The sequence below is a fragment of the Micropterus dolomieu genome, linkage group LG20 (genome assembly GCF_021292245.1).
Source record: "Micropterus dolomieu isolate WLL.071019.BEF.003 ecotype Adirondacks linkage group LG20, ASM2129224v1, whole genome shotgun sequence".
NCBI classification, from domain to species: domain Eukaryota; kingdom Metazoa; phylum Chordata; class Actinopteri; order Centrarchiformes; family Centrarchidae; genus Micropterus; species Micropterus dolomieu.
The window spans coordinates 30566154-30588515 of record NC_060169.1 but is presented as its reverse complement, the minus strand read 5'-3'; the positions used below and the strand labels follow the sequence as shown (position 1 = coordinate 30588515).

General features: G+C 40.9%; 1 protein-coding gene across 1 annotated transcript in view; it reads left to right on the top strand.

Moving 5' to 3' along the window:
- The window catches only part of LOC123959134 (tyrosine-protein kinase CSK), a 48144-nt gene that overhangs the window by 6877 nt on the left and 18905 nt on the right, over positions 1–22362 (top strand). The window contains exon 2 of the mRNA XM_046033029.1: positions 22257–22339. Within this exon, the coding sequence (XP_045888985.1) occupies positions 22325–22339 (15 nt within the window). The 5' untranslated portion in view covers positions 22257–22324. The remainder of the gene's footprint in view (positions 1–22256; positions 22340–22362) is intronic.

Below are 22362 nucleotides of genomic sequence, written 5' to 3'. Positions count from 1 at the left end.
AAAAGTAAAGTGACCTGAATTAGGTCTATTCTAACGCAGGGATTTCTAATAAAGGAAGATTTTACTTTATCTGTTCGGTGTGAAGAATTCCTTTCGGGTATCTGTTCAATATAAGCAACATTTCTATCCTGCCATTCAGTGATGTTTTGCTGTCACTGGAAAGGCTTGCGCCATATTCTTGCCAGTATAGAATCAATACTTCTGATTATGTATTTGGATCCCCATTAGCTGCCGTAGGCCAATCAGTAGGGACAAGTGTTGGGAAAAGTTGCAGTAACGCGTTACTGTAATATTATTACTTTTCCCATTAGCTTGTAGTATAAGGGATTACTATTTCCATACTACATTTACTAATCTAGTAAGTAGAAGTGAAAGTAATATAGTAACGCAACAAGTAACATAACTAGTTAAAGGAGTAATAAGTAAAAAGTAACTTCTTTCAGCTCCAGAGTAACTTTTCCCAACACCGTCAGGGACTGGACAATTATAAGAAGTTGTAGTGACATATCATTATTAGAAATACAAACAGCTGGATCTGTAATGAAAACAATAGTCCATGCTCACCTGTGGGAAGCTGGTGAGGGATTGTGCCCACGCCGCTGCTTTAGTAACTCTTACTGGTTGATCAGTGCCTGAATGGGTTGGTGGTGGGAAGCCTGTCCAGGTTTTCCTTGCTGCTACAGGTTTGATATTGGCAACTCAGTATAACACACCTTTGCGAAAGTGTCAACATACTTGTGATCTCCTCTCATTCATCGCCATTTCAGACTTAATAATATTAATATGATACAGAAATAGCAGTACGCTCTAATGATTATTTAATACCTAGTGGGTGTCTTACCCCAGACAGTTTTCAAAATGTCAACAGAATAGGCAGCAGTCTCATACAGTTTGACATAATCATTAGTCGTAATGATCACGGTTGTAAAACACGGTCTCCCATCTCTTCCCTTTTTAGCTTTATTTTAACATGCATCCTAATATCAACGTCACATTAAGGATCTTTCATTTTGTATGTGAGTTGTTGCGTGCACTCATTAACCGCAACAGATCAGTAATACACTATAGTATTATACCAGCTAAGGTAGATGGATACTAACTATTATTTTTCTGTCCTCTGCTTAGTGCACAATGTGAAAAATCAATATCGGATACAGTGTTTCCCAAAAGATTTTAATAGACTATAGTGATTTGACCTCGGACCCTCTCGGGGGGCCTTGGAGCATGTCTACCACCCCACCCCACCCCAGAATAAAATTTTGTACATTTTCAAGTTAAATACATTAATTTGATGCAAAATCAAAAGGCAATCTATGAACAACTTTGCGCTCTTTTAAACAATGTTGTGCTCTAGTAAACTATTTAATCATAAACCCTTTGTATAGCTAAATGGTGATGAAACGGCAACAAAAGTCAACAAATTTATTTAATGTTTTTCAAGCAACCCTAAATCAAAGAATAGTATTTTCCCTAACATTTTATTGTTGTTGTTGTTTTTTTACTTTTAATCGACAATGTTTTATACTTTCTGTGAATATAATCCAGTTAATCTTATTTCCATACTGTATAGACACCTTATTTTGAAAACCGGACGTTGTCACATGTGTATCCTCACGTTAAATTCATCAAGTCCGACTCAATTTGATAAATAATGTTGTATGTAGTTCTCGTATCACGTAGCATGAAGACTTCACAGCCTCACAGTCAAGGTGCTAAGCCACCCAGAACCCAATAGATCTTATTTTGTGATCAATTTAGTTAGTAGGTGATGGCCTAAAACAGCGGTTCCCAAACTTTTAAGGCAGCGCACCCTTTTCTACATCTTGACCCGGGTTGCTGCACCCCCAAATACCCTCTCTAGGTTTGCATAAAGTTTTCAATACCGGTTTTTTATTTCATGAAAAAATACTTGATGTAGTTATTACAGTACTACTAAACCTTTTTTCCTCTCGCGCATCCCCCAGACGCAGCTCATGCACCCCCAGGGGTGCACGCACCACACTTTGGGAATCGCTGGCCTAAACAAAAGCAACACTCAATATATAGCCTTTGCTGTGTAAAATAGCGTCTCTGCTCTTAGTCATCACATCTGTTTTTGCCTTTCAACATGGAGTGCGCTGGTTCAGTTCTGTCGTCAGACCAATGAGGAAATGGGATTACTGCAGTTTTAGGGATTTGTAGTCATGACATTGCTAACCTGTTGACTTTTCCCTCATTCATAGTGAAATTCGCACAAGGTCTCTCATTCCAGCCTCGTACCCCATTCTGACTTATTTACACAGGCCAATCACTCATACACTCACAGACCCATATATATCATTACGTGGTCACTCTCACTGTCTCTCGCATACAAACACACACACACACAGAGATCATTTTCTGTTGCTGACGATGACCCGTCCTCTGAGTAGACCATTGGGTCAGCATTCGAGGAAATAAAGCCACCCATCTCCAGTTTCTGCAAAGCTCTGTCTTGAGTCTCCTGGGAGCATAAGAATGTACCAATCATTTAGGATACGTGGACCCCTCCCTGCATATTCCTTGACATATTTCAGTGTTTATTTTTTATTGTGTCAAGTGAGGGGCAGAGTTTGGATAAATGTTAGTGTCGTAGATTATTTTTACAGTTTTTGCTAAATATGCTTCCTGCATTTGCTCAGCCAGGCAACCAGAAGAGTGTCTATTGTTAATGGCAAAGGCACATCATGTTGTCACTGTGATGTTATTGCAGTACTAAAGTTTCATTCTGTTTACTTTCTCATGTAATGCAATGTTCTTGGACCAGTCCTGAACACTGTTATAAGCTTATTGCCATATATCAATATATACATTGAATGGTATGCTCTTGGTGAGTCCAGCACGTGGCTTATGTTTTATTCTAATACATTTTGGAGAGCCTGCGTCTGCTGTCTTAGAAGCATGGTCAGGATGTTTGATCAGGTGTCTATAGTCTGTCCTGTGCTGTTCCTCTGTTCCTTCTTGATGTCTCTCTCCCATGCGTCTGCGAGAACAACACCTGAGTTATCCAAAAAACAAAAAGACACTTAACGTTAGCCCCTGACGGTTCCATTTTCTTTATGCTAAGAGAATATTTGCACGGCTACTGTCATAACCACAACGTAACTGTTTTGGAACACGAGACTAATTCATGAGACAACGTTGACATTTAACCTAGCTAAAACGGACCAACGTTACTCATGATGTAATTAAACAGAACGCTTGTTACAGCAGCCTAATTATGCCCTTGAGAAGGAAGCAAATGCCATCCTTACTGAAAACGACAGGAGCAGAATTTAAATTACTTTGTGACAGCTTTTCTTTTAGTTGTAGTGGTTGTGAAATTAATTTATAAACATTATATTTTTTAATTGACAAAACAGCAGTTGAAATAGTTGTAAAGAGCAAAAACCACACAACACATTTTACACAGAGGGTAAATTCAAAGTATTGAATTCACAAAAAAAAACGAGGGGGACGTGGCGTCTGCAGGTGAACATGCAAGCGCGTTCATTAAAAATGACAAGGGATGTCATGATAGACATTGTCCCTGGGGAATATTGAAAATATGCTGTGATATAGATTCACTGCTCAGCCCCGTTTACACAGACTTCTCTTTAAGGCTGAATGTCTCTCCCTTGGTTGTGAGAGCAAGCAGGGTTATCACAGTGCAGTGTGTGTGTGTGTGTGTGTGTGTGTGTGTGTGGCTATGTGAATTTACTGAAGAAATCCCCGAGCCCTGTTCTCAAGAAGCAAGATTTGCAGTTGCTGCCTCTGCAAACATTAGGAGAACCTCTCCTCTGTGATGCCTCTTGTGTGTTTCACAGTCTACCTGGGTTTTCTCACCCACACCATCACCTTCTAACCCAATGTCCTCTTCTACAGCCAAAAACAGACTCTGAATGTGGGGCCCAAATGCACATTTTCAGCCTACACAACACTCCCTGTGGTACACACACACATTCAAATGCTTTACCTCAGCTGTATGGTCTTTTAGTCTACTTAAATTTCACAGTGGGCTGATGATGTTGTTTTGTTTTCCTGCCTCAAACTAGAGACCTGTTGGCTGGCTTTGTGTGTGTGGAAGGAAACAAAATTTGCTTTCTGCTTTGATCAACAGATGTACAAAGAGCAGGGGAATCTGTATTTTAGGTGAGGTACTTCTTGTAGCAGATGCAAAACCAGTGATAAGAGTAAAAGTTGTCTGTGTGCTCTTGATTGTGCTTGTCTTATTTGAATTGCTGCTGTAAGTGTGGTGTGATTTTAATAAGTAAAACTAGGGCACATTGTATATGGGGAGAAGTGACAATACATGCCTCAGTGTTTTGAATGGCACAAATTCAGACAGACACACACAGCCCTCAGACCTTCACTTATATGTAGAATACACAATTTACAACATACTATCAAAGTAGCATTGCACTGATTTACATCTGTCAGATCAGTTTTCCTTTCTAATTAGGCTACATTTCTTAACCTAGCCTATGAAAAGAAACTAATGACCTAGTTAAAAATGTCTCTTGGGTACTGTACTATAGTGGCAGAAACAGTAGTGGTTATTATGCTAGATATTGCGAGGGTAGTTTTAACATTTTGGGGAACCAAATACTTCTCCTCTTGTATTTTATGTCTGTGTATTGATATATTTGGCAACAGGCATTCTAAATATAAAGATCCTTTTTAGTGTTGATTTAATGAACACAATTCCACAATTATTAATCACTGACTCTGAATTGGTGATATGACATGATGGTGACATTGAAGTAACGGCGGTTTTTATTCTAAACAAACCACATTTGTTGTTGTCCGAAATGTAAAATGTCTCAACATTGACGAGTTTTCTAAGGAAAAACCTGCTAGATGCTTAGAGAGTACCAGAATTTCACTCACAATAATGTGCATGTTATTAGTGTGTGCGCGCATATTTTCACCTCGCGTGTGTGAGCTAATGCGTATGGTTCAGTCTAAGCAGGTATGTGCCTGCACCCTACAGTGGAGAGTGCACTGCACCTCACTGTGTGCTAATGCAAGTCTGTGGTTGTGAATGAATAATTCAGAGAGCTGGCATAGCTGGGTGGAGCCTCTATTATTCATGGTTGGCATTGGAACCAACAGATGACTGCTGTTAATATTAAGGACCAGCAGACACAGTCATCCGCCAAGAAACCAGGCAGTCTTCAACACTTTCATGTCTGTCTCTATCCTCTATCCCGTGTCATCTCCACCTCTTTGCATTTCTCACACTCCTCTTTTCCTATGTCCTTGCTCTCCTGATCTTTGTCCTCTCCATCTGTGAGCATCTCTTTCTCTCCCTCGCTGTCTCTGTATTTTCTGCATCTCTTTCTACATATCCCCATGCCTCTGTCTCTCTGTGTCATGCTGTCTCTATCGCTCTGTTCCTATTCACTCTTCAGCTGTGAACTTTCTTGGAACAAGATGTCTCTTACTGAAATGTTAAGATTAATTTAATGTTAGAAAATGTTATCTAACAGAAACATAACATTAAGGCAGCGTCACTTTATTTTATGATTGAACTGATGTACCACTTAATTCATGCAATTTCTGCTAATGTGTCGAATTTGGGGGCGGAGCTAGACTCTCAGAACAGTGGGGGCGGAGCTTCATCATGGTCTGCGTCGCGGCTGTCGGAGCTGATCGCAGCGACAATACTTGTGCTCACACCAGAAGTGTCTCCCCGCTCCTCTCTGGAGAGAATACGCAGCCTTTTTTAAAATAAAATACGCTGTGCAGACTCCCGATCGTATAGCAACAATAAACAGTTAAAACGACAAAAAAGAAACTATTTAACTACATAGCCTACTTAATCATAGTAGAAGCACAAAAAGCAAGCACTTATCACTAGGGCTGAAACGATTCATCGATTAAATTAATTACTAAAATGCATTGACGCAAATTCGTTGCATTGATGCTTTGTTTAATCCATGTAACTATACAGCACAGTGTTTCGCACGGACATTTATTACTGTCGCACATCGCCCTTATGCTGTGAACACAACGTATAGTGGAGCTGTTTGCAAAGTGAAGGAAGAGAGAGAAATTAGTGAGGGACAAAGACGAAAGTGTCCAAAGTATGGGATTATTTCAAGCTAAAGAAAACAACTTTAATGTTGCTGTCCATCCACCGTAAAACAAAATTTATGTCGTCTCGGCAACAGCACGACGGCAGCTGATCAGAAAGCACCCTGTTTTCTGCCAGCGGACCACAGACAAGGTAACAGTAACTTTAGCATTTAACTGAAATCATGATTGATTGTTGAGTTGAAGGCTAGCCAGAGTAAGTCCACAGTCCTCAGTTGAAAATGTACACACGTGCGTTTGTTGTTCTCCTTTTTTGGGCCGCCGCCGCCAAGCAAAAGTACTTCTTAAGCGACACATCAATGAATCCTTGAAATAATCTATAGAAGCTTTGAATACTAAAATCATTGTTAGCTGCAGCCCTACTTATCACTAAATCAACAAAATCTAAACATGTCCGCAAAATCAGGCAGGCAAAACGCTATTTTGAAATGCTCTCTGTGGGATCTGCAGATGACTGTAAGAAAGCAGGTAACTTGAGAGCTTTGAAGAAGGTAGTAGAAGCACAAAAAGGACATATTAAAAACAAGCCATTAACGTGGGGCAGGCTGCACACTCTGCTGCTGAGCTTCCAGTGCAAGTTGAGGAGAAAACTAAACGGGTGATATATAGCAGCCTAAGTCCGTCCCTCAGAATTTCCAGGATGCATGGTGGTGAAGGGGGTTTTGTTAAAATTTGCAAATAAGTCTCCTATTTGTTTGAAATACTAAAGTTACTTTTGTGATTTATGTTTTTTTTTTAAACGTGTCTGCTTAGAATATAGTGTTTTTTGTTGGTAATTGTGGTGATTTACTAGTGAAACCAGGAATTGAAGGGACTGTTTCATTTCAAGGACGGCTGCACTTGCTCATCTAACATTTGATGTTACCAGCATGCAATTCTCTTGTCCGGCTATGTCTACAAGTAACTGATATAATAGTTGCGGCCCACGTGTGGAGGGCCCCTACAAGTAACTGATATAATACCTCCGTTTATGGTCAGATTCATTATGTTTAGAAGTAATTTCAGGGAGGATTGCTGAGCAGAAGCTAGGGGTTTAACGGTACACAAAATCCAATTGAACCTGTTTGGGGTTACGCTTTGGTACATTTTCGAAACAGCAGGGAAAACGACAAACTGTAGAAAACATATGTCATTTATTTAAAAAAAAAATAAAAATTAAACATACAACGGTGGCTCATTGTGTGTGATTCTTAGTGTAACACTTAAGTCAATCAAATACTGGTATAAGAAAAAATAAATAACACAAATGTCAGTAATGCTCCATCATAAGGCTCTGTCCTGCTGATAACTGCAGCACAACTGCAGCTTGCTCTCGTTTATACACGGCAGACACAACTGACTGACGAAAATGCACATGTGAAGACACATTGTAGCAGGACTCAAGCATTTTGACCATATATGTAAATTCTGTATTTTCTACGACCAAGTATGATTTCATAGCCACACCAATCAACACTCCTATAGCATAGCATGTCCGAATCTGCAGTGAGAGGCAAGGAGAAGCACCTCTAGCTAAACCACATCTTTGGGCGATGCCGTCGTAGATGTCATGTTTGAAGTGTTTCAACAGAAATCCTTGGCTTCAGCTGAATAACGTCAGCATATAGTTGGACATTTTTGCTGTAACGAACTGGGAAACCAACAATACATGATCTTGAGTAACCTGGCTGACCAGGCTTTGCTTACTAGCATGCTACAGCTGATCCCCAAACCTTTCCAGGTAAAGCTTGTGCTCTAAAATTTCTGTTGTCTCGTGCCAGTAGTAGACCTAAATAGACACGACATGGAAGACAGAACCGCAGCTCAAGAACGTGGACATTTGTATTGCAGATTCGGCCTCGGTTTCAGAACCATTACACCCCTGGCAGCAAAGTTTTCCAGAGCACCAGATATAGACTACTGTCTACCCTTGTTTTTGGTTGACCAGACTAACTAGGTTGAATGTAACAATCTGATTTTGTCCTTGTGTGCCCTCTCGGGCAAACGGGTCTGTCTGTGTCTTCTTTTTAGTGGCTGCACTCTGCACATAGTCAGTTCCTGTCTGAATTTAGGATTACTCGCTGCTCAGGTGATCTGTATAATCTCTAGTTTGAGCCAAATAGTATTCCAGTGTCCTTTGCCATTAGGATTTTGCCTTTAGGCTCCCCTTCTCAGTCTCCATTTTCTCCCTATGTGCCTCTCTCCTCCCTCTCGCCCTTCTTTTTAGTGCAGAGATTTTCCTTCATGGTGTCAGTGCTGCTGCCACAGAATGCTTCTTTTATTGAAGAGATTAGGAGCTCCAGTCACCACTAATGCTGCTGCCATATTGTACCAGCATCCTGCTGTGGCTGCTGCTAATGACGTTCTTTGTGTTTCCATCCCCGTGCTTTGCCTCCTCGTCTCCTCCTCCTCTGGTCTGAATGGAGGACTTGTCATGTGTTGCCATCAAAGCATGAGGAGAAGCAATGGAAGCAGCAGAAAGCGGCTTCCCCCACCTTCCTCCTCACTCGTTCTTTCTCACCCCCCTGGGAGGTTTGAAGCCACATCTGCATGTGTGTGTTTGAGAGACTGCATACATTAGACCATGGTTAAAGAATGTGTATGCATGTGAATGTATGTGGCAGCATATATTAGGCCAGAGGATGAGGGCTTTTTGTGTGTACGATTGTGGTTGTGTGTATGTTGTCAATATGAGTTCAGTAACATGGACAGGATATGCTGTGTGTGTGTGTGTGTGTGTGTGTGTGTGTGTGTGTGTGTGTGTGCACCTGCCAAGCAGATGTCTTGTCAGAGGAGCACAGAACCTCCCATAATCTCACAATCCTCCAGCTCTCAGCCTGCATCCCATCCACTTCCACCTCCCAACCCTCCCATCACCACTTTGGGTGCTTCCTACTCTAACCTGCCTTCCTACATATCATTTTGCACTCAGGCCAGAGTCGGGGTCGGAAAACTGGTTCCAAGCTGGAACAGTGACAAAATTTCCAAGAACCATGAATTGGTTAAGACAAGTGCATTTCAGTTCTGCAGTTCGGTTTCCTAACTCTTTGGATATTTCAGCTACGCTTCCAATTAAACCGTAGTGGGTATTTTACAGTCCATAAAAGTTCCACTTTACAGGACCTGCTTTGCAGAGCTAGTGTCATGTCATTTTTCAACCACTACGTAACTAAAGCATGCTACAAGAGAGAATGCGGACTGCAGAAAATGCAGTTTGGATTAGCTTCACTAAAAAGAATTATGACAAGAAAATGCAAAACCTGCAGTAAGGATATTTCATGCAAGGGGGGAAGCACCTCCATTATGAACACACATTTACTTCAACACAGCGTGAACTACATTTAATCAATTAATTGTTAATTATCTGTCATATGCTCAACAAAAAACTACTGTTTGTGTGATCTTTAATCAGGCATGTAGGTGGTGCTGCAACTAAATAATTTTAATTTGTCAAGTAATCTAATGAATTTTTTAATTATTCAATAAATCGTTTTTTCTTTTTGATAATTGGAGTTAATTTTGGGTGCTATGCTTAAGGATGGACTCAAATGGTTCATAGATTATCAAAATATATGCAGATAAATTTTCTGCTGTGTGACTAATCACGTTGTTAAAACTTTACATATTAATTGTAAACCCATAGTCTGACATAACCATTAAAAATAATGGAGTTTTGCTGCATTGGTTGACATATTTTTTATTGTGTTTTACATGGCTGGTTTCATCTGAAACAACTCTGCATCCGCATTTTAGATATTCAGGAGTAAACCCATGTCCACAGTGTTACACTTGATTACATTCATTAGATCATATATTAGATTTTAATGGGATACTCAACAGATACAGAGTACAGCTCAGTTTAAATGTCAGGATGAGTACTTGTATAACCTGTGGCGCTTGAGATGGCCTTTTTAAGTCTGAGAAAATAACCCTGATGTCATTATCATGATAGATAATGACGGATGCTGTTGAGCTGCATTATGGGAAATGTAGCATCCAGCATTTTTGGAGTTACTAGGGACTGAAAAACAGGACATATCAGCCTCTGCTGCTTTGTTCAATCTGTCTTGCAACATTGCAATATCTGAACATTGCAATAAAATTTGTGATTTTTCTGAGCCTTAGCTGATTGAACAGTGCTTTATTTTTTAATTTTACGCATGGGCTTGTAAAAACAAACAGGATACAGTCCTGGATACAGCACCCGACACCGTCCGAATATAAATGGGGAAATCCTGAAAGAAAAGTATTATAAGCAGGCGCACTCACAGCACGCGGACTATATTGTAGCGTCTCCATAATGTATGCAATGATGAAAACGACCGCAGCCTGCCTCTGCCTGGATGGATATTGAGAGGATATAAATAGCCAGGCCTGGATGAGTGTGCGCTGAGGCTGGAACCACAGCACACAGAGCTCAAACAATAAGCTGTCACCACTACCCTTCCTCCCCTCTGCTTTCTCCCATCCAGCAGCCTCCCAGATCTTGAGGGAGGGTGGGGGTTCTCAGTCCTTCTTCCTTTCTTTCTTCCACTTCCTGCCTCCATGCTTTTGTAATCTGTCATCGGCGGCTTGTCCGAGCCTATCACTTACTACGTCAGAGAAGCAGGCAGGAGAGCTGTCCGTCTACCGACCCGTCTGTCTGTAGCGGGAGAGGTTTCCCTGTCGCACTGCTTTATTTTTCATTCAGTGAGATAAAAAAAATAAGGGACGACGGCTGTGGATTAGACCCACACATGACTCTTTTGCTCTACTGCAAAGGATGGATGTGATCCCCCTCCCTGACCTCGCTCAGTTCAGAATTCCAGTAGGCCACCATAGTGGTGTTTGTTTGTATTTCTGATCACATTCAGACTGATGGTTGTTAGTACACATCTCTGAGCCATCTGGTTAATCTGTGTAGGGGAATTGTCATTAATCTTGCTTTCCTCTTCTCCCTCAACCCTTGAGCAAGGCATTTACATCCAATCCCTCTAGTGCAGCTGTTGATCCTATAAGTCTGTGGTTGTGTTGGGCATCATTTTACAGTTAAATAAATGCTTAAAGGCCGCAAAACAACCTCAACCCAGAAGACTGCATGTGGCTTTCTTTCCATTGCTGCTGAGCCAAAGAGAAGAGACCTAGGAGAAGCGTTTCTGTGGGACAGTGAGAACGGCACCACAGCTAAAAAAAAAAAAGGGAGAAGATGGCTAGAAATGTTTCATGTGGCACACGGCAGAGGCAGGCACACATTTGAAATGATTTAGTAACCCACAGTCTCTCTTAACTTTCTTCTGCTCCATGATGTTCTCCTTTATTATTTACCACCCCTTGCAGCTCTCTCCTGTCTCTATGCTCTACTTCAGATTTGAGTGTCCCTTCCCTGCACCTGTTTGTACCAGAATACCTACTCAACTTTAATTTCCTCCCTGGTATAATCTCAACCATCTCTTTCAGAAATCCTTTATTTAAATTTAGTACTTATTTCTAATCTTTGTTGGTTTGAAAGGTTTGATGTGGTGTGATCTGTGGTAAATTGTTCCTGCTGGCTAAATCACTGGCACAGCATGCGCTCAAGGATTGTTGTCAATATTGATTTTGATTACCTCTCCAGCAAGTTGCATAACTGATCTTACTAGCTAAGCAGCAAAAGTACACCATCAGATTTGTGCCTTTTTGGCTAATACAGCAAACGGTAAGTCAGGTAACAGTGCAGTAATGTGTGTGTGATTGTTATCTTGTAACGGTGAGGCACAGATGCAATGCTTCCTTTGCTTAAGACATTTTAGACCTCAAAGAAGCATCATTATTTTAATATAAAACCTCCAATGACTCCCTGTATTGTAAAATTGCTAGTCTTGCCAGTAATCCCACTGAATATCAACACCTAGGTCAGCTTTTTGCAGCTTCAGGCACTTTCAGCTCATTGTCTCCGGTCTGTATGGTTGAGTCTGAATGCCTTTCAGCTACTGTACCACTGACGACTGTTTACTTTACATGTCTTGCAAGTAATGACGCCAAGTGAAGGGTTGTTTGAGACAGAGTTGAACAACTACCAAGCCACAGACCTAGATATTGTTCTCAGGACCAGGTCTAACACACGAGTTCTTTAGTATTAGGTATTTGCCGCTACAGAATCTGATCCCATACTTTATGATATTTACTTTAATGTTGATTAAATATGTGTCTGACATGTTGAAATCACAGCTGTAGACTGCTAAATCAGACAAACTATTTTTCACGAGTTCCTTGATCCAAATACAGGAGGTTTCAAGGTTTATAAGCTTAAATTATTTATATAATTTGAATGAAAATTTAACTGGTAGAATAAGACTCCTGAATTTTACTTGACACGCTCCGCCAGGGAGAAGACTCCTCGCTCTTTTGGAGTTGTTGGAACTACTGCAACACTGTCCACTCTGATTGTACAGTTGTGTTAGAGAGTAGAGCTTCTTCCCCACACAAATGATCTTTGGCCTTTTACTCTTCAGAATTAGTCTGACATTTTAACGACAGCTGGTATGATGTGGTATTTTGCACGCTTAGCTTTGCTGATAAGAAAAGAGAAGAGAGATAACAGGTTTGTTAGTGTCGGAGTTTAGTGATTGTGTATTTTGCCAGCGTCTCTGTCTGAACTCGCCGGTGCGGCCAAATGATTTTTCACACATGTGAGCAGGGCTGCTACACATTGGAGGTGGAGGAGTACAATTCCAGTCTTAATTTATAGTTAACAAGGATCCTCTTGCAGTGTAGTTGATGTGAATTCCTGGATATTAAATGTTCTGCAGGTTTCTGTGGTGGTCCAAGTAATATTTGTTCTTACTGCAGCAACATGGCTAAGCTCTGTTTGAGACTGAGAACATGATTACAAATACTGATGTACTGCTGGTATATAAAATATTATTGTGCTGGCATGTAGATCCTCTCCTGTCTTTGAAGCATTTAAAATGAATTTAAAAATAATTGTAACTTTATGTAATCCCCTCTCACACTTTTACAGGACAGCCTATTGTTATAACGTGTGTACATTTATTTTACTTCTCAATTTAAATTATTTGCTTTTATCAGTATATGTTCTCAGGTGTACATATTGTAATGAACTAATATCATGTTCTACAGATGCCTGTTTGAACTGAAAAAGTTAAATAGAGAAATTAAAACCTTACATTTCAGCAGTGTAAACAAACAGACCTTTTAGTCGCTGTACAGGCTTTTTGTCACATGTAGACGAACAGAAAGCAGCGTTCACAGACTGCATTTTATAGACCTGTTGGTGATATAAAACTAATGAATCAATCTAATCAAATGGCAGGGAAAAGCAGTTGTGTTTTCTTCAGTGATTATTTTTTCCGGGTTGCAAAGACTTTACCAGAAGAAACGCTGTCACACACGTCGCACTGTGGTCAAGCCAATGAGATGGCTCTTTCATGTCTTTTTTAAATTTATTTATTTAAAATGTGGAAAATATTCAAATATATTTCCTTACTGGCAAATAGTGTTTACTATGAAGCTCTGTGTCAGAGTTTTGTTAAGAGCTGGAGGCGGGGCCAAATTTGACAGAAGCCTCCTCCTCGTAATTCTCTATGCAGGAAAAACCCTGATGTGATCATTGAGGCCCAGTAGGGACTGCCTGCTGTGGTGGGAGACAACTCATCCAGATGAAAAGGACACGAGGACACTGAGGCTTATTAAATGTCTGGGGATACAACTTCTATCTCTGGGAAAATTATCCCTCTGCATTTGCTCTAATTGAAGCCCACTTCCTGGCTCCTCTAACATACTCACACACAGAGACACTAGTGGCAGATGCAAGGAGAAAGGACAAAGAGAGGTTGCCATGCCTGTGTGTGTGGCCATTTTGATGCGCTCCCTCACTTCTTTAAATACAAAATACAGCCCTGCTTGTTCAATACTTAGTATGGACAAGTCTCCGTGTGTTGTTGTGTTGAAAAATCTAAAAGATGTTGTGTTTATTAAAATGCCTCCTATGTTTCCTGACAAGACAACTTTCAAAGGTTGTCACTGGTTTCTCTGTGTGTTCCTTATCATTAGACTTGCACTTCAGTTCCATTGATCAGGCTATATTTTTCATACACAACGTTGTTACAGCAAGCCAAAGCTCACATTTTGAACAGCAGCAATGTGAAACAGTGACAGAGGTAAAATGCAAATTGTGTTGAACATCAACTGTGCGTGTCACGTCACGTGTGTTCATTGTTTGCTGTTGCAAACTGTTGCTGTGAAGTACTTTACATATGGGGAAATGTGATGCAGCCACGAATCATTTGTTGTTGACCGTTCCATGATGTCCACTCTGCAGAGCCTCCACCACGGGGAGCTTATACTGTATATTTGCATACCCAGCAGGTCACATTTCCATATTTTTCTTTTGCCACCAGTAGTACGCTTCACCATAAAATCTTTGTACTGATCCTGAGTCCAGGTTTGATAGCCGTAGCTGCACTACACTTGCGATACTGCCTTGAAAATCCTTTTTAAGAGATAAGACTTTGTTGGGATTTTGTCATTGTTAAAAATAGACAGTCTGTCTACATACTAAGCAATCTATCCACCATAACATCAAACATAAAATTGGTTCCTCAACCATCACTCCAACTATGGTGGTGAGAAACTTGGGTGTCATGATTGATGACCAGCTGTCCTTCAGACCATGTTGCTGCTGTCTCTCAATCGTGCCGCTTTGCTCTATACAACATAAGAAAAATCAGGCCCTACCTCACTCGGTATGCCATCCAGCTTCTGGTACAGATCATGGTTATCTCTTACCTCGACTATTGCAACGCCCTCCTAGCGGGTCTTCCAGCTTGTGTAGTGAAACGCCTACAAATGATTCAGAACACGGCAGCTTGTCTGGTTTTCGATCAACCCAAGAAGGACTCATGTCACTCTGTTACTCAGGGACCTCCACTGGCTTCCCATGGCCTCCCAAATCAAATTCAAGTCACTAATGCTTGCATACAGAGTGACTACTGGGTCTGCACCCATCTACCTAAACTCCATAATACAAGTTTACGTTCTTTCTCGGCCGCTACACTTCTCCAACGAACGCCATCTGGTTCTGCCATCCCTTCACACAAAGCAGTCTCAGTCCCGGCTGTTCTCATCTGTGACGCCACGATGGTGGAACAATTTACCACATGCCAACAGAGCAGGGGCGCACTTTCTCTTGTAACACCTCTAACTCCTAACTTCTTACATGCTCTTCCTTACACTTCTCTTGTATTGATTGCACTATTTTGTTAACTCTTTCTTTTTCCCCAAGCGATATACCCCATTGATGCCGTACACGCCAATAGCTGTTATTAGTATTCATTACTGCTCGTACTAGCATCTATTGTCACTTGTAGATCTCTTACTTTACTGATCCTTTGTAGGTTGTTCCTCAAATGTCACTTTGGAAATGTGAAATATTCCAAACATAGTTATACAATACAGTAAATTAAGTTATAGATTAAAAAAAAGTCATACCTAGTTCAATTCCTGCTTCTTGCCAGTCATCTGTGATTGCTAAAATTGTTTGGCAAAACATTGCGTAAGTATTGATTTGAGTCCTTGAGGGTACTGTTTTACCGCTGTAGAAAAGCGTATGTTTAAAAACTGCATTCTTAAAGAACCAACACACTGCTGCATTATAACAAATGTAAAAACATTTAGTGTTGTGTATATAGTGCTCTCTATGCACTATACAGAGCTCTAGTGTGGCATTACTTGACTACCCAGACTTGGAATTTTATGGGAATGTTGTTTACTGCTTAATGAATATAATGCTGTTCCTTGTTGAGTGTGATGGAAGCTGTTGTTTAATGCCGCCTCAGTAAATTTAATTTCCCTCAGGAAAATTAATGACATTCTGTTTTAAACAGACACATATCTGGGCTAAAGTTAAATTGTCACCACAATCAAAAGTTGACTTTTATAACCTCTGTATGGACTGTAATCTGTGGATGGCCATGGGCATGCTTGTACCAGTCTTCTGATTTCATAACCCAAGGCTTTGCCACAGTAGTTTTAGAAACTGACAGCGAGTCTCAGTTATACACCAGCCCTCTGATGATTTATCCAGGGAAAGCTGACAGGGCAACAATCAGCTAAACATTCTCACAGTTGCTTGCACATGGTATGTGTCCAGTACAAATGTGCAATGAATGAAAATGAGTGTCAGCTAATAAGAGCTGGATTAGAGTGTTGTCTAAATATCCAAAATTTTAAATCGCAACGTTGTACTAAATGAAATATATTTGAGATAGAAGGCTCTTAACTCCATCAAGCGACAAATCTGCTCCATTGACAAGGAACTGGGAGACTGACTTGTGCAATTGTAAGATGGTGATTTAAGCTTAGTTTCTTGTCAGTGCTAACAATTGTGATTTAGGGAATGTGTGCTTACTGTCATCATTGTCTGCACTGGATCAAGATAGTCTCTCATCCAGTGTCAGAGCAGTGTATATGTCTGTGGTGGACTCAAAAAAAGATTTATGATGAACTACATAGAGTGAAGAAAAGCAAATTGCATAATGAGGTGTGATCAAACTCTGCTGCAAAAGAACTTGATATGACAAGCAAAGACCCAAATTAATTAAATAGCATTTAAACTTGTTTTTTTTAATCTTTTGGAACAATCGTTTCTTTTCTTCTATCGCAAAAGAGGCGAAAAGACCTCTTTGATCGTCTTTTCACTGGCAAGTAGACTGAACATTTTGTTAATATATTTCAACACAGCATCGACAGTTTAGTTGACCAATAGGGGGCAGCCCTACTTTTCAGAGATGTGGTTTTTCAACACCTTTCAGAAGACTTGTCTGTAACAAGGCCTGGACAGCTTCAGCAAAGACACAGACATGCCACATTGTTTTTTGGTGCAGTTAAAGCTTCAGGATTCTGGATGTTGGTGTAGAATGGAAACAGAAATTAACACTGCTTTATTCTCAAAGTATAATGAATATGTAGGCATTTGTCTTAGAGGCACAGTGCAATGAATTATTGATCTAAAATAGTGTTTCTCAACGGGGCGATACCGCCCACCGGGGGACGTTCCGAGGACGATGGGGGGCGCTGGAAGCAATATTTTGGAAAGGAGGGCGCTGAGCTGCTTTTGGGGGGCGTTTGTTGGTTGGAAATTCTAAGGCGAGTTAACACCAAAGATTCACAACAATATGAGTTTAAACTACTTGCAAAAAACTGTGGTCTGCAACATTAAAACCTGCCAGACTATGTATTTTTTTCTCCTTCAGCTACTTGTGGTGCAGCTTCGTGCTGCCTTCACGGGAATGGGAAGTCAGAGTATCATCTCTAAAATTTTACCCACATGGCGTTGACTGTGTAAACTCTGGAAAATTGACGCTCTCTTTCTTGGTGGAAAAGTGTTTATTTCTCTGAGCTATACACCGTGAACATCTTATTATCGTAGTGGTTACACATTTACAAGAGGGATATCCGCTGTCGGACTAACCCTGAAAGCAGCACTGCGACATCAGCGAGTGACGGGGACCCACCTCGCGCTGTGAGTTGCAGACAGTTTGTGCCAAAGTGGACATATACTGTAGTTTCAGTAGGCTATAAAAATGTAATGTTAAAAACAGAAGCCCTGTCTTGCTCTGTTGTGGATTGTAAGCGGCACTTTATCAGAAGTGCTGTTATCAGAAGTGCTGAAGTTAACAGAGTCAGAGATTTCTGCCTGATCTTAGGTGTCGGTTAGTTTCGTTTTCCCCTGTCATGAGCACCTCCTGGTCTCATTCAGTTTTGTCTGTTAGACGGCGAGGGGATAATTCCATCGAATCAGTAACATAATGCAGTATAGGGCATGTAGTAAAATGTTATGAATTCTCTTTAAATAGGCTAATGACGTTAGTCTCCCAGTACGACTTTTGTCAGAGAACTCAGATAAGTGGGAGAGATTCTGAATGTGCAGAAAGTTTTGAACATGAGCAGTGTTTCCCATACGTTCATTTATTTGTGGCGGCCCGCCACAATATCAACGCTGACCGCTGACATATTGATTTTCGATTTGTTTTACTAGGCCTATTTAAAATCGTATTTGACTGCAGAGCTGCAGGCAGCGCGTATTTGACTGCAGCACATCCTCTCGCTCGTCTCTCTCATCCGTCCCTCGATCTCTCGCTCTCTCTCCCTCATGAACACAGCTACCCAAATCTGTGCAACACAACGCTGTCATTGTCGGAGACCCAGCTATTAAAAGTTATTAGCAAGCATGTAAGGAGGAGAGCTAAGTTAATGTTAGAATACAGCTGGGTTTTTGAGGCTAGCACGCTGTATATAGCTGCGCCACAGTTACACTGTCATTCTGTGGGAAACACTGAGTTATGATAAGTTATTAACAGATGAGCTAATAAAGTCCAGTCAATAACTGAATTAAAATGGATTAATTTATTACTGAGATGAAAAGGCATTTAAATAGGTTACTTCCCCTCAAAAGAGGAGGTAAGACTTAATCATGTGTGTTGACTCAGCAGGGATGATATTAAATAAGTTGATCTACAGGAGAAAAGGGAAAGGAATAAGAATGTCTGAGAGCCTCACTACATTATATTCTATTATAATTATATATTTTGAATTGTCTCCTGCCACCTGAGTTTTTAGACATTTCCTGGATAATGGATAGGGGGGCGCTGGCCCAAAAAAGGTTGAGAACCATTGATCTAAGACAAAGTAGATAGATGAGCAACATAACCGAACATTCACTTTATCACTTTCATCTGGAGTCTTTAAAGCAGTTCCAGTGCAGTAGGTTGCAGCAATACAAAGAACACAATTCTAGTTGTAATGAAAATGGCACATAAGACGAACAGTAGTAATGTTACTGTAATCTGGCATAGCAAAGGGAAAAGGCAGCACTCTGATGTAACAGCAGCTTTTGATGTAGCACTTCCCAGTGTGTTGCCATGACACACTGTCACCAGCAGCTCCTGTTGCACAGTGGGAGAAAATTAGGAAGAGAGGAGAAAGAAGTGATTTCCACTTGTGTTGGTGCATCTGGTAGCTGGAGTGAACTGGAATTCTAAATGTGTACTTTGATGTGTGATGAGCCTTAAGCAAGATTATACTTTACGCGTCCGCGAGTACGCGAAGGTCTGCTAGGGTCCACGTGATGGAAAAAAATTGCCATCAGAAGGGGTACGCGTAGGATCCTGCGGACATCCACGTGCCTCCTGTTTTTTGTGGCCGCACCCACCTAGCGCTACCAGGGCACCAACCGATCTACTGCACATGTGTGAACGTGTCCGCCAAGCTGACTGCAGAAAGTAGTATAAACAGAAGTAGTCCGCGGGGTCCACAGCTGTCCGTATCCTCACACGAGTATATTCGAGGCTATATACTTGGCACTACCTGACTGCGGCTAATTCAAAAAGAGGCAAAGAGGTGGAGCTGGGGAGGGCCGAATGAAGACTGGTTACTGAACCATCTAGCGGCTAGCCACCTGAAAGGACACCTATCTTTCACTGAAAGCGGCCACATCTTTATTTATGCATAACTTTAAGCCATAATATAATTTAAACATTTGATTTATATTAAATTCACCCCCCGCACAGTTGTCATAAAAGGGGAAACTAGCTAAAGAGACCAAGACCAGTTTTTTGTACCAGGCTGTAAACATCTTTATTTCTGCTGTAAAGTTGGGCATTTTAACATGGGGGTCAATGTGGGGTGACTTGCTTTTGGAGCCAGCTTCAAGTGGCCATTCGATGAACTGCTGTGTTTGGCACTTCAGCACTGGTGGCTTAATATTTCAACAATAACTCAGAAAAAAACCAAGGCTCCTGATTGATTTCATTTCTGCTTCAACAAAAAACAAAACGCAGCGCAGTCTGGCAAAACAGCTGATTCCAGCTAAGCTGTTTCTGCTATGCAGGACAACATCAGCCAGAAGTGCTTTGTATCCAAGCAAATCCAATTGATGCAGGTTAAATACCTTATACCACATAGCATTGCTAATTTTGCTGTTTTATATGGTATTCATTTAGACAGAGGAGCAAATCATGGCTGCAGTAATAACTTTCTGGAGTTGAAACTTCCTGGCTCATATTTCGTCTTCTGACTTGCTCTACAGTCTGCTGTAGAAAATTTAATTGAAGAACTATTTTCAATCAGAGCCTTTACTGAGTACCACTTGACTAACTTGAGAAGAGCGATATGAGCAGTGTGACTCTGACGTTCTTGCATAGCTTGAAGGCATTCCTCAGCACTAGATGGAGACAAGAATAGCACTCACTTGTCTCTCATTTATTGGCTAGCTAATGTGGCTGTGGGTTGGTGAGCCACGATGCTCTGTTCTAGCTGCGCTGCTCTAGACTTAAAGAATCCGCAAAGAGAAAGAAGCGGGTGCCCTCTGGGTGCAGCAGAGCAGCCTGGCCTTACATATATGTGGCTCTGTCAGTTTGCATACAGATCTGCAATGGTCTGCAATTAGGCTGTTTCCTGTTTAAACACAGGATATGGCAGTGCTGTGAAGCCTGACCATAGATGTTCTCAGGGAGCATGCTAGCCAGTAGCCAGGCACTCTGAAGGAGGTGCATCATTTTCATGGCTCTAAAATTACACAGTTACTTTGTAAGTGGAAAACAACTGGCTTACACTCAAGTGGACAAAATGTCTGAATCAGTGAAAGCTATGGGCTGTTAATTGTTTTCAGACATGGTGGAAATAAAAGGGAGTTGTTAAAGAACATGTTTTAGTTAACATAAGTTATACTCATGTTGTTTGTTTTGCTTTTTTTACTGTTTACTGATCTATTCTGATGTGACTCTGGTTAAGAGTGGCTGTAGTCCGTCTGAAGGGAGGCAGTGACCAGAGTATGCAGACCAGCTACAGCCCCTCCCTACCTTGTACAAAGCACTGGAAAATATGCGTAAGCAACTTCCTCCTTCTCCCTCCCCATTTCAACTTCCTGTTCTCGGGGCTGGTCGGAAGTGAGATTCTTTGAATGGAGGCTACTGCGGGAAACCTTCTTCAGTTACTATTACACCTTCAAACTGTTTAGTATTGCCATATTTAGTATACTGTCACTGATTTACAACTGGCTGTGTGGCTGTTCAGAGACACATAAACACACATTCACTTTTCAGGCACACAAAAAGATACACATACTTGATATGGGTTTGTATAGGCACACATGCAGACACACACTCTGTCAGCACACATTATAACCTACATTCTTTTACCCACTTGCTGCCACACATGCTCTACAAGGAACACACACCCAACCACACATGGCCTCTTTTTTAGGTGCAAATGGAGACGCATTTGTATATTCTCTCATCACTTACAATTGATGTCTTCACTTTTTGGTTTATTCGCTCCAAACCAGCTGATGTAAACGCACCTATTTCGCATTTACTTTCTTTTTTATTACTTTTTTGCTACATTTTTTGCTCTTCTTAAAATGCGCATTACAATTAGATGGAAACATGGCTTGTGGCAACCTCTTTCTCCTTTCTGTCACTATATCAAGGTCACCTTCAAAAGACTAGTAATTAGCTGCAAAATCAAGATTCTCGACAGGCTTGACTGATAGCAGAGAGCTGCCTTTCACTCACTTACAGTTTCAGGATTTCAGATTTTGCATCCAATCTGTATAACTTCACTAGCAAACATAGATAATTAAAGCCTTAGTAAGTCACTTTTCAGCTAGCTGTGTGTCTTTTAGTCTCTTTAGCCTTTTATAAGCGCCTAATTTTTGTTTGGAATGAGGAGGATGGATTAGTGAGATAAGATTTGTTGCACCTTGGGAATCTGAGTTGATGTTTGCAATAATAGCATTTTGGTTGGTTTGCATATGTGATGTGATCATAAAAATTATTTCTACACCAATTGTAAAGCCAAATCCATATGAGACATTATTTCAAAGCACCCAACAAAACTGTAGAATAAGCCTATATAGAGGTGTAAGGTAATTTGAGGGACCAAGCATTTGGAGTGGTCGCTCTTCTGCTTTCTGTGGACATGAACCTGTCCGTGTTAGCAATGTGTCACGATATTAAAATATGGACGGTGATAACCATTGTCAGCTGAGGCCACTCTTACATAGATACACATCTTGCAGACAAAGAGAGAGCAGTAATTATCTGGAGCCTAGAGAAAGTGTGCCAGTTTCAGAATGCTTGCATTTATCTTCAAAAACAAAGATTGTTGGTTGTGTTTCTAATGCCTCGCTTTCTTTGTTACAGCTCTGATGGTACTAGCTGAATAGTGACCGCTACCGCCTGAGGACACCTGCTGCCCAATTCCCTTCATCATGTCTGGGATTCATGTAAGCAAAGCACGCATAGCATT